This window comes from Meriones unguiculatus, chromosome 15, assembly GCF_030254825.1.
Source record: "Meriones unguiculatus strain TT.TT164.6M chromosome 15, Bangor_MerUng_6.1, whole genome shotgun sequence".
Lineage (NCBI taxonomy): Eukaryota > Metazoa > Chordata > Mammalia > Rodentia > Muridae > Meriones > Meriones unguiculatus.
The window spans coordinates 12,923,736-12,936,974 of NC_083362.1; the positions used below are offsets into that span (position 1 = coordinate 12,923,736).

The 13,239-nt window shown below is 40.6% G+C and overlaps 1 protein-coding gene across 2 annotated transcripts in view; it reads right to left on the reverse strand.

Annotated features, from left to right (window-relative positions):
* The window catches only part of L3mbtl4 (L3MBTL histone methyl-lysine binding protein 4), a 438,827-nt gene that overhangs the window by 186,931 nt on the left and 238,657 nt on the right, over positions 1-13,239 (reverse strand). For both annotated transcript variants that reach the window (XR_009586410.1, XM_060368214.1), the window contains exon 13: positions 611-725. Coding sequence is in view for 1 of the 2 variants with exons in the window: in XM_060368214.1 (XP_060224197.1) it covers positions 611-725 (115 nt within the window). In the remaining variant the exon portion in view is untranslated. The remainder of the gene's footprint in view (positions 1-610; positions 726-13,239) is intronic.

A 13,239-nucleotide genomic window follows, 5' to 3' on the forward strand; every position in this document is an offset into this window, starting at 1 on the left:
GTGTTGGAACTGGTGATTAGCCACGCCGGCCTATTCGGGTCAGAGGACTCCCTCGGACAGAATAAGGTATTCTAGTCAGAGGCTCATTAGAATTTAGAGTGCTTAATTTCCCCCTTAGCTGTAAGTGGCTAGGAGAGCAGAAATAACACAGAGCCCAATAAAACAGAACGCTCCTTCACTCTCATTTTTAAAATTGCTAGAGTTTAAAATATGTAATATATTTTTTATATAAAAAAATAAAATTTGTTGTGTAAGATAAGATTAACACGAGGTGCTTAAGAATTGATCAGACTTTTATGACAAAAATTAGATAGATTTAGAAACTCTGGCTCAGTTCTTCAAGCCAAATGTAGAAAAGAAGAATTGCTTCGGGAAACATGAGAATTATTTCTTAGTGACTCTTACCCCTCTCTGTTTAAAGCCTGTCCTCTGAGGCCTACTTGGGAGTAACTCTGAATAATTGTGGATTTCAGAGCAGCTACAGTGGTGATTAATCAATTCACCTATCTATTACCTAGCTTTCAAACGACTGGAATGACGTAAATAAGCAACACTGGGCGTGGAATTCAGGGTTAGTGATTCTAAGCAGCAACAAACATGAACTGCTTACCATACGGGACTTCCAGGGGGTGCCCCGTCCTGTCACACCACCGGATGGGGTGGATGTCAGGGCTCTCGGCATCTGTCCAGTAGTCGTACTTATGGTCCCAGCCATCAAAGTGGATCTGTTGAAAAGCGTTTCGAGGAATTACTATTTTGCGATTACAATCTCACGATTCCTTCGCTGAAATATTTGAAAGCAAACTTCTGACGCTGAAAATGAAGCGGCACCAAGCACACCTGGCTGCTGAAACAATATTTTAAATGCGCTATCAGACAACTTCCTACCAAAGCCAAGAAAGTCTCCTGCAACAAAATCTTCAGGTAAATTAAATAGGCAGAAAATTTTGTCAGAAATTGACTGAAAATGGGAGAAGTAAGGCCAATGTGTATCCTCAGTTAAGACCACGCTGGAATGACGAAAAAAGGGACACTTCTTATCCTCAATGACTGTCCTGTAGCCATGACAAACACCATGTCACAGTCACAGAAATGTCCTTCACCGGCTGACACCTTTACAAGCCTGATTCTGATGGAAAGTTCGTAAGTCAAAACACAAAGAAGCCATCCATCCCTCAGTCCTCACAAATGAGCAGAGACTCTCAGCGTACACTTGGGGCAATCAGAGAAGGCAAATGGCCGGGGCCCGGGAAGGCACTCAGTGATACAGCACTGACTTAGCAAGAATAAGCCCTGAGTTTAGTTTGCAGAGCACACACACACACACACACACACACACACACACACACACACTTGTGTGCATGCACTGCACAGGCATTCCTGGATAGAAAGACTGTTGAAGGACAGGGTGCGGGAACTCTTATGACAGGAAGAGACCAGAAACCCACTCGGCATGCAAGCTTACTTACTATCATTTTGTAGTTTACTTATTAAACAGAGTCATCTGTTTGCACGTGCATACACACATATGCCAGCAAACACACACACACGCGTGCACGTGCATCTGTATAAGAAATTAAAATTTCAACAACTTATGAAATAAAAATTAAATATTTATTTCTTGGATACAAAAAGCGATGTTATAAAGCAATGTCTTCAGGACAATAAAGTGAATTTTGTATGAAGTTAAGCAACAAATAACTCCACTATTCTCTTATGTATTTTCTTCCTTTTATTGGCAGCTAAATAGAGAATACACAATTTTTAATGCAAAACTGTCATTTATGCCAGGCGTTATGGTACACGCTTATTATCCATCTACCTTAGACACTAGGGTAGGAGGAGTGCAAGTTCAAGGCCAGACTGGACAATTTAATGAGACTCTGCCTCACAATAAAATGTAAAAGGAGAGCCAGTGGTTATGACTCAGTGGTCCTATTATATAATGGCTTGGTGAATATTTGGCATGTGTGAGGTCCTAGGTCCTCAGTACTGAAAAAAGAAACATCAATATACTAGAGGTCTAGAATCACAAAAACATCCACAGAAATATGAACTAGATCCTATAGACGTGTGTGTATGCATGTATGTGTGTATGTATGTATGTACGTATGTATATAGAAGTCTCAATACTTTTTCTCAAGTTTATTTTCTAAGCACATGCTTTTCAAAGTGTGGTCCTCAGGCCTATGACTCAGCACCAGCTGGGCATGTGTTAGACATGCAGATTCCTGGATCCCCCTCAACTCTCTGAACCAAAAACTCTGCTGCGAGGGACCTTGCTATGTGTATAGTATTCTAGATGCTGCACGTTGATGCTGCGGCTTGAGAACCAATGACTGAGGAACAATTTTCAAGATATAGTTCTGTGTGTGCTTAAGTGTGTATGTGTTCATCTGTGTGTATTCAAGATTTTGCTGATGGGCAAACATGTTTATATGCATGTTCACATAGGCATCCAAAGTCAATGTCCAGTGTTTTCTTCAGTTGCTCTCCATTTGCTTCATGAGACAGTCGCTCTTAGTGATTCTGGAATTCACTCATTCCACTAGACCAGCTAGGTAACAAGTGTCAGGGATCCTCCTAACTCCCCTCCCCAGTGCCGGGCTTTCAGGCACACACTTCTGGTTTTGGCTTTTATGGGGGTATTGAGGATTGAACTCAGGTCCTCGTGATTCTGTGGCAAGCAGTTTAACACCAAGTCATCTCCCTAGCTTAGAAAACTGCATTTCTACCAGACCTGAGCTTCCTTCCAGCCATTGCAGAATGCTCTTTCATGAAAAAACTACACATCTGGACAACGTGTACACCATTACAGGGTTGGCTGTGTTGTGTTTACTATTTAGTTATTTTGGGTTTCTGAGACAGGGTCTTGGTATACATAGGATGGCATTGAAATCTACATAGCCCAGGTTGGGCTTGAACACCAAATCTCAGCCTCCCAAGTGCTGGGATTACAGGCACACACTAACACACACACACACACACACACACAATGGAATATCTAAGTAAAACAAGGCATTCCAGATGAGCCTTTAATGTCTGCCTTGTGGAATTTTCCTGCTTGCAATCCAAGTCAGACTATTTATTAGGCACAAGAGCCATCCGGTGAGGAGGACACACTGGCACCAGTCCAGAGTTGAACAAGCAGTGGGAAGTTTAAGGACACAATGAAGGAGAAGAAACAGCCACACAAATAAAAGCTTTCAGGGAACACCAACAAGATCTTGGTCAAAGATGAGACTACATGTAGTTTGAGAAGTCAAGAGGTCAGGCAAAGTCTGTGGGACACAGAAACATAAGAGGCCACATGTTACTTTTGGTGCAGAGGCCAGTGGTGGATAGTCCTTAATCATATCTTCAGAATTTGACTGAGCCACTAAAGCCACAGTACTTGGAGAAAGAACTCAAATAAGTGCTACACTAGACCAACCAACATAAACAGGGTAAAGCCAAGAGCCAACACGTAATAGACTCACAAAGAGCTAGCTGCCTGATAACACCCCCTTTAAAAAAATAATCCCATTGTTCACCCCAACACTCATGAAATCCAATATGCAATGCAATTATTAGATATGAGAGTAAGCAGATGAACCTGAGCAATGATCAGCTTATAAAGAAGCATCCAGTAGATACAAACTGAGATGACCCACAAGAGCATTAAAGTTCCAGTTAAAATATTTTCAAGAAAAATACAGTCTTAATGACAGATGAAGTCTCAGCCAAGAAAGTATAAAGAGGAAGCAGAAGAAAGTTCCAGAACTGGAATGCAAAGTCTTTGAGGTGAAAAAGTTACAAAATGAACAGCATATGAAAAGAGGCAGGAAAGAGGATAAGTGGCTATGAACAAAGGTGGATGGAAAGTACAATGTAAAGACAGATAGATACATAGTGGATATTGCCCTGAGGACTTGACAGGTTCCATCAAATTGAAGCTGAGCAAGAGAAGGACTGAGAGAAGGAGCAATAGTCATGAAAAAGCAAATGCAGAGGAACGGTAGGTTAAAACCTTTCTACTTAAGCTCAATCAATAAAAAGGAAATAAAAGTTATGAAAAGCATAGAAGGACAGGACAGTTGGCCAACTTTGTACCAGAAACAGTGAGCCAATGAAAATGTTTGCCAACTCAGAATTTTGAACTCTACAACAATATCTTTCAGAAAATGAAAATTAAAAAAAAAATAAAAAACAAAAGTAATCAACTACAGATGCTTTTGTTGTTGTTCAATAATGTTAAATGAGACATTTTAGGCTGGGAGGGGATGATGGCAAGAAGAAATTTTCTTATTTTACAATTTTATTTTATTTTATTAATTACACTTTATTCACTTTGTATCCCTCCCATAATCCCCTCCCTTCTCCCATGCCAGTCCCCCTCCCTCCCCCTTCTTCATGCATGCCCCTCCCCAAGTTCACTGATAGGGGAGGTCCCCCTCTCCTTCCTTGAAATAATGAAGAGCAACGGTGTGGCAGGATAGGCAAGGTCAACTCTTCAGAGCAATCATATCAGTACACAGCAGGAGGAAGAAGGAAGAGGAAGAGGAAGAAGAACAAGAACAAGAAGAACATCGAGAAGAAGAGGAGGGGAGGAGGACAAGGAGGAGGAGAGTCAACAATAACAGAAAATGTATCTCATGAAGTTTCATGCACTGTGACAGACAACCTTGTCTTGTGGCAGGGAATGGCTTCCCTCAGCCCGACAAGGGGGATGTCCATAAAAAAACCTACAGCCAGTGCCTTATAACAAATCATTTTATGGTTTTCAGAAAAAACAGTATGAAGGTAAACTAAGAAATAAAATTGTATTATTCACACATGAATTCTTTCCTGTAGAAAAGAAAAGATTAATAAAAGCATAGTAAGAATTTAGCAATAGTTGATGACTAAAGAGCAATATAAAATAATTGTGTTCCTACATTCTGACAACAAACAACTGTAAAAAATAGTTAAAATCTATTTAGACTAGCATTTTTTTTTTGCAATGAAAAGCATAGGTATGGTGGTATAGAGCTATAGCTCTAAAATTCAGCAACTGAGACAGGAGGATTGAGAGTTACAGATCAGCCTGAGCTAAGCTGCAAGACCCTGTATGCCATGCCCCCCCATCACCCGAAGGAACTCTTAGCAAAGCACATAGGAACAAAGCAAAAAGTGAAAGACCCCCATGCCATAAAAATATTGCTAAGGCAAACTCAATATGACTCACATCCACAGAGAGCATAATCATGGCCAGAAGACTACAAAACTCAGTAGTTTTGTAGATGTCGTTTCTCCCATAATGCTCTATAAATTTAGTAAAACTCCCTGAAAGCAAAAGGCCAGCACTTGGGAAGCTGAGGCAGCAGAATGGTGACTTTCAGGTCAGCCTGCCAAACAAAATCCCAACATTATTCTGCTCGGAGAAACCTAACCACACCCCACTACACACTATTCAAATGATTTAAACTCAGGTGACCCCAGTCACCTGGAAGGCTGGTGATCTCCCATGAGCCAGAACACAGAGGTCAAGATGGATATACAAGCCAGGCCAAACAACCTCAGGACTGTGCCCTGAGGAGTCCGACCTGTGAAGCTTATCTACTGTACAATTGTGACTGAAAAGTAACACAGTTGTCAAAGTGTCTTTGACCACAGGTACAATGCTTTCATATTCTCCATTCAACATTTTCTTGAATTCATATAGGCAACCTCAGTTATCATTTCCAAGGTTGCATTTACTCACTTAGGATAGAACCTTTCTAATCCATTGATATGATTCTCCCCTCCCTGTGGGGCATTATCTAAACACAAGATATAAAGGAAAAATCCTGAACCCATGACATCTTTATGAAAGATGTTTTCATCATTTTGGACCTTCATTTCTCTAGAGAGAAAGTCCAATTTTAAAAATTCTGACCAGATGGTCAAGTTATTAGCAAGTGTTGGCAATGATGGCTATTTACAGAATCTCTCTGAAAAGCAAACAGGCATTTTGAAAACCAAATGCTTTCTAGCATCATGGTTCATACATTTATAATTTTCACAAGTCTGAGATTCCATAAAGAAAATACATATTCCTCTTCTTCTCATTTTGATCCCACTTGAATCCAGAGGTCGGTCACTGGTCAAGCACTGCCTTCTATTCCAGTCATCAGACAGTAACAACTCCAGTGATCAGCTGTGGATATTTAGGGGTTAAATCTGCATGTCCCTGGAATTTATGCTCAGCCCGGTGAGTTTACCTTTTCCTTTAGTTACCTTTGCTCCCACCACAGCTAGAATATGGCAAATTTTACTGAGCGAAACATGCATGCAAGAAAATGAACTGTGAGGCTATCTGGATCTGCAAATACAATCTGTATCAGAATTAAAACACATTAAAGAGACACACCTACACAGACACACACAAAGGTACACACAAGAGAACACTTTCATAGTGAAAGTAAGATAATACTGAATAATGCAGAAATGCAGCCCAGAACAATGAATGCTTTTCCGTGTTAAATAGAGTTTATGGAATGGTCCAAGCAGATAGCTTTACCCAGGCAAGGATGAAGGGGAAAGACTGTGAAGCAACCAAAAAACAAATCACATATATGTACTTTAAAAATATTTTATTCACATATGTCACTAATTCTAATTCACATACAAAGCTACTATTTAGAAACACGAAGTGAACCTATCACTTCCACCTCACTGTGACTTTGAAATCCTTGCTTTTGCTCAGGCAAAATGCACAACCCATTTCCAGCGTTTTTGCCCATCAGCCACACTCACGCTGGGTGGGTAATCTCAATCCCTCTTCCTGGTCACCTTCTCCAAATCTACCCCTGACTTCCAAAATCATATCCCTCTGCCTCCCTTCTGTTCCATGTCCAACATTCTGATAAGTGTTATGGAAAATGTGTGTGTGAGAGAGATGGGGGGTGAGCTGCTGTCTTTCTCTATTGCTTTTTACTTTCTTTTTTGAGATGGTTTCTCAGCAGAGAGCTCACTGATGGGCTAGATCGACTGGGCTGACACTTGGGTGTCACACGTAGCTGGGAATCAGAACTCAGTCCTTTGTTTGCATAGCAAGCACTTCACCACTGAATTACCACCCAGCCAAATGAAGGGGAAACTTTTAGGTCTAAATTGAAAAATTAATGTTTGTATGACAGCTACTCTGAACTTCTTTTTGTTTTCGATGCTCACATTGTTCATATTTCTTAAGTGGTTGCAAAACTTAGTGAGAAAAGTGGTAGTTCTTTCCTTCTCTAACCAAACTCTTAGTATATACCATGGATTAAGATGGAGATGGAAGCCTGCGTGTTTTAACTATGCGTCCCACAGTATGTGCTGAGTGTAGTTTTGAGATAAGTTTTTTCAGTGTCTCCGTAAGGTTCTCCATAACAACAGGGTGGTTCACTGACGCATTGCCATCAAACCTCTGGTCTGATCTGAAGCAATCAAGATTAATTTTAAAGCCATGTGTCCTTCTCTTTTATAGGGCAGGGGCCTGGGAGGAGTCCAGCTTGCCCACAGGATCCCACGCCAGACAAACATCTGCAGGTAAGTTTCCATTTCTCCAGTACTGTGGTCACACTTACAATAAATACAATCCGTCCTTCCCATAGGCTCTGCTCTCTCCATAAAATTCCCACCAGAAATGAAAATGCCCAGATTTAGAATAGAATTCCAAGGGTTTTAATTCTTGTTACAAACAACGACTTTGAATACTTCATCTCTAGGAATGGCAGCAGCCATCTTCTGTGCCCTGTGACTCTAAAACTCTGGTAGTATAGTAGAAAAAAGAAAAAGAAAAAGAAAAAGAAAAGAAACTCTTTCATAAGTAGTGTGAGGACAAGTACCCTCAAAATCAATTTATGATCATAGCTAACAGAAATATTTTCATTACTGCCGCCATAACGTTTATGAAGTTTGAGGCGCTGAGGCAGTAAATTGAGTGCTGACAGCAAACCCTGCACATCCACTATTAATTCAGAGGCAATTTCCTCTCACAGTCATTCAACAGGCTGCCACCACCAACCTCCTCCTTCCAGGACAGCAGCACTTGTGCGAAAACGTGGTTCAGTACACATTACCAGTTTGTCTTGAAATTCTAAATGTCCATGCTAGATAGAAGTGTATGCTTAACAACTCAAGTGAGATGCAAGCAATGTATGAAAAAAGATGCTGTGAGTGTACGGCATGAGAAGCAGGTGCTAGTGTCTGGAGAGGCAAGCTGCTGGGCACGGTGACACCTATCTGGAATCCCAGTATAGGGAAGACGGAAGCAGGAGGATTGCGGCAAGTTCAAGGTCAGCGTGGGCTACAAACCAACTAAAGAAAAAAAAAAAGCAATAACAAATGGCAATTACTAACAACAAAGGGATCATTATCGCAATCAGAAAGTTCTATGGAGCACAACCAAAACCTGTCTAGTAAAGTCAAGAAATGATAGTGCCAGAAAACGTAAGTGTGAGACTGCTTCAAGTACACATTCAGTTCCCAGTAAAGTAAAGGCTTTGGGGAAATACCATGCAGTTCTCAACACGAGAAAACTGTGCTGTAATTATGTACAATTTTCAAAATTTCCCAGTAATAATTAAGCTCACAGAAGTCAGTGTACGGAATGCTGAACAAATGCAACACACAGCGAATACACAATGAATCACACAACCACACACCATCTACATGGACAATCAGCACAGATAGATACAAGAGGAGCTGGTAGCTGATGCACCACGAGAATGATTTCTCAGATGTCTGACGTAAGAAACACAGCACTTATCTTTCCTATTCTAATAGGTTATGTAAGGAAAACACACTCAAACACACACACATTTTCACATACACGGATACTCTCATACACACTCACACATTCTCACACACCCACACACAGACACACACACACTCACACTTACACTGATCCTACAAAATGAATTCGAGGCTTACATGTTACCAGCAGTTGTACATGAAGAGAGAGAATTGTTCCTTTCCGCGTGAGGCCCTGCACAGAGCGGGGCACAGCATTGCTGAGACCATATGTTGTGTATAAGGACTTGGATTTAAGCTTAGTCTTCTTAAAAGCCATGGTCTACAGGAGACTGAGCTGCTAACCTCTGTGACAGTGATAAGGAGAGACTCTTCCGAACCGTGAACTGGCAGGCCCAGTGTGTATCCCATTGTGGGATCCATGGTGCAAAGAAAATGCTAAGGAGGCAAGGCATTACTCGGCGGAATTGTTATTTTTAAGAATTCCTGTAAATAAACTATGTTTCTACCTTTGTTAATGATTTAAAATCCTAGACTATAATAGTTATAAAAATAAATCATAACGTAGGTAACAGAAATGCATTTACTACCATACATTCAGGCTACAAATTATGCTCTGTTATATATTTTCTTGATACATTTTTAATAAATAAAATATTTCATTGTTTTCAATAAGCATGCTATTGGATATAAATATGTTCTACTTAAAAATAAAAGAGGGGTTATTTTATTATTCAAGATATGCATTAGTTATAGTAACGAGTGTTTGTTTTCTAAAATTCCTAATTCTTATAAATTTTTGTACAAGTACATAAGAAGTTTATGATTAATAACATTCCCAATAAATAATGAAGCTATTTGTTTAAAACCTTAAAAATATCAATACACACTGTAAAATCTTGCACAATTAATGAATGTGATTTCCTCTACAGAGGGGAAAATGTAGGAAGGAAAGCCACTAGACAGCAGCCTCCAAAAACAAGACTTGTTGAATAATTATTTGCATACAAATAAATAAAACCTAAGAGAAAAATCTGTTCATGTGCTGTTTCTAGATAAGAAATATAGGATAGGAAATGGGGCTTGAATTTGCTTGCTAAATCTTTTGCTACTGAAATGGGAGCATATAAAACTCCATTATGATTGTATTAAATTGAGGCCCTACAAAACAGTCAAATTAAAATGTGTAGTAGAGAAATGAAGTTTTGTGTCCAGGTCTTACTTAAGATGAAGAAGGCATAGGTCAGAGGTCAGAGTCACAGGAGGGACAGTTAGGCAGGGTCCTGCAAAAACTGCTCCTACATAGAGTGAGCCTGTAAAGAGAAGCCCAAAGTGCCAGACTCAGGAGGCTGTGTGCATATCCCCAAGCACACTGGTCCAGAAGGGCAGCCCTTCAGGGATGGCACTAGCAGCCTTCACTCTCTGGTTGATGGTTGGGCTTTGAATAGTGCAAAGTATCAACAGATGTTAGGAGGGCAGGAGGAGTGAGAGGCTGAAGGTTCCTCCCAGGCTTCCTTCCTGCTACACCCAAGGTTGACAGAGGTTGTGCTTCCCACATGACTCTCTCCAAAATAATCAATTCTCCCTGTCTTTCTCCAGCCCCTCACATCACTGGCTGCTCTCTACACTCCGTACAGACTGTATCCTGTAGAACTAATAATATGAGTCTGAAAAAATATGGCAAAAATTGTATCAATAAATGAACAAATGAATAAGATCCGATAACTCTAAGAATAAAAATAACACAAGAGAATCAAGACAGAATGGCAAAAAAGCAGGTATGGGACACTATTTCAGAATGGGAGCTGTGGTCATCAGCAGTGGGTCACAGCAAAGAGACAGGAGAAATCACAATGCACATGGCTGACAACAACAGCCAGAGTCAGGGATCCTGGGGACCCAACACCCAAGGCCTCCAGAAGCACCAATGAACACATGGTACTCATAAGCCCATACACATATATATGCATTAGGAAGGACAGTTATGCAATTTCCCCAAAAACATCTATGTACAGGGGCATGGGAACATATTACCAGCATGATCTGACAATGTATGACTGAAGACTAGGCTGAGAAAATGGAGCAGAAATAGCATTATCAAGTACATTTCAGATAAGAGCTATATTAGCTTTCTCTGAAGACAGTAAGGCAAACTAAAATGGCAGCACTGGAGAGACAAGAAATGGCCCATTGTCTTCACTGCTCCAATGTAGGCACAAATGGAAATTTATTGAGAAAACTGATGGGACCTACCTAGGGTCAAATTAGGTTTTTATATCTTAGTTTCTATGGCAGGCAAGAGGCAATAGCATGCCCAGTGGTTGAGGGTTATCAGAGAGCAGCAAGGCAAGCTGGCAGGCAGGCGCAGGACTGTTCAAGGTTTGTGGTACAGTTGGTGTATTGATTAGAGAAAAGGCAAGACGAGAGGAGATGAGAGGAGGGAAAAGAAAGGGACACTGTCAAGGACAAGGGAAAGTGCTGCAAGCAGCAAGCATATGCCTCATGACCCATGATGCATGTTAGTTGGCTCTAGACGTGAACCAACTCACTGACACCTAAAGACAGTGTGACAGACAGGGCCTGTGGCCTGTGTGAGGCTGCAGTGAAACAGCTTAGACAAACAGGAGAATGCCAGACATGAAAGTTCAGAACAGAGAACTCAAAGCGGGCCCCCTGTGATGTCCAGGCCTCACAAAGTGCGATGGACAAGTGGAAAAGGCATTATAAATGCATGTGGTTATGGTATCAACTGCTCAGTTCTTCCTTTGATACAATATTGGTGCAAATTGAAGTCTATTAAGAAAGCTGACATTAATCCCCATCTACCCAGTAGTTTCTCTTAAATATCTTCAACAAATTACTTAAGGTGCCTTTTAAAAACACTTTATCTTGTTCGCAACATTTGCCTGCAAATTTCATTATTTCCTTGTTTTAAATTGCTGAGTAGTATTTCATTGTATAAAAGTACCACACTTTCTGTATCCATTCCTCTGTTGAGGGACATCTAGGTTGTTTCCAGATTCTGGATATTACAAATAAAGCTGCTACAAACATGTTTGAGCAAATGTTCTAAATGAATGGTGGGGCATCTTTTGGGTATATGCCTAGGAGTGGTATAGCTGGATCTTGAGGTAACACTATTCCTGATTTTCTGAGGAACCACCAGATTGATTTCCAAAGTGGTTGTACAAGTTTGCACTCTCAGTAGCAGTGGAGGAGGTTTCCCCTTTCTCCACATCCTCTCCAGCATGCATCATCCCTTGAGATTTTGATCTTAGCCATTCTGATGGGTGTGAGGTGAAATCTCAGGGTCATTTTGATTTGCATTTACAGAATAATTAAGGATGTTGAGCATTTCTTTAAGTTTCTCTGCCATTCAATATTCCTTTGTTGAGAATTCTATGTTTAGCTCTGTACCCCATTTTTAATTGTATTACTTGTTTTGTTGGTGTTTAACTTCTTCAGTTCTTTATATATTCTGCATATTAGCCCTATGGTTGGTGAAGATCTTTCCCAGTCTGTAGGCTGTCATTTTGTTCTGATGACACTGTCCTTTGCTTTACAGAAGATTTTCAGTTTCACTGAAAAGATCATCCTGAGTGAGGTAATCCAGAAGCAGAAAGACATAAATTATATATACTCATTTATAAATGGATATGAGCCATATAAAATAGGATAAATATACTAAAATCTATAGCCCTAAAGACGCTTAACAACAAGGAAGACCCTAGGGAAGATGCTTAATCCTCATTCAGAAAGGCAAACAGCATAGACATCAAAAGTAGGAGAAGACAAGGAACAGGACAAAAGCCTTCCACAGAGGACCTCTGAAAGACTCTACCCACCAGGGTATCAAAGGAGATACTGAGACTCATAGCCAAACTTTGGGTATAGTGTGGGGATCCTTTTGAAAGAAAAGGGAGATAGAAAAATCTGTGGGGAACAGGAACTCCACAAGGAGAACAAGTGAGCCAAAATACCTGGGCCCAGGGGAGCCTGCAGAGATCAATACTCCAAGAACCATGCATGGAGAGGACCTAGTCCCCCTGCTCAAAGGAAGCCCATAGGCTCCTCAGTTTCCAAGTGTGTTCCTAGTAAGTGGTACAGGGGCTGTCTCTGACATGAACTCAGTGGTTGGTTTTTGATCACCTCCCCCTGGCGGGGGGTACAGCCTTGCCAGGCCACAGAGGAAAATGATGCAGCCAGCCTTGATGAAACCTGATAAGCTAGGATCAGGTAGAAGGGGAGAAGGTCCTCTCTTATCAGAACACTAGGAAAAGGGAATAAGAAGAGAAGAGAAAGGGTGGGTGGGACTGGGAAGAGACAAGGGAGGGGGCTGCAGCAGAGATACAAAGTGAATAAACTGTAATAAATAAATACATATATAAAATTAAATTAAAAAATATTTTCTCTAGTCTCTCTTACCAAAAGGAATTTGTAGTTCCATCTGACATTACTCAAAACTGACATTGTTTATCTAAAATAACCAGTCATGATAGATAG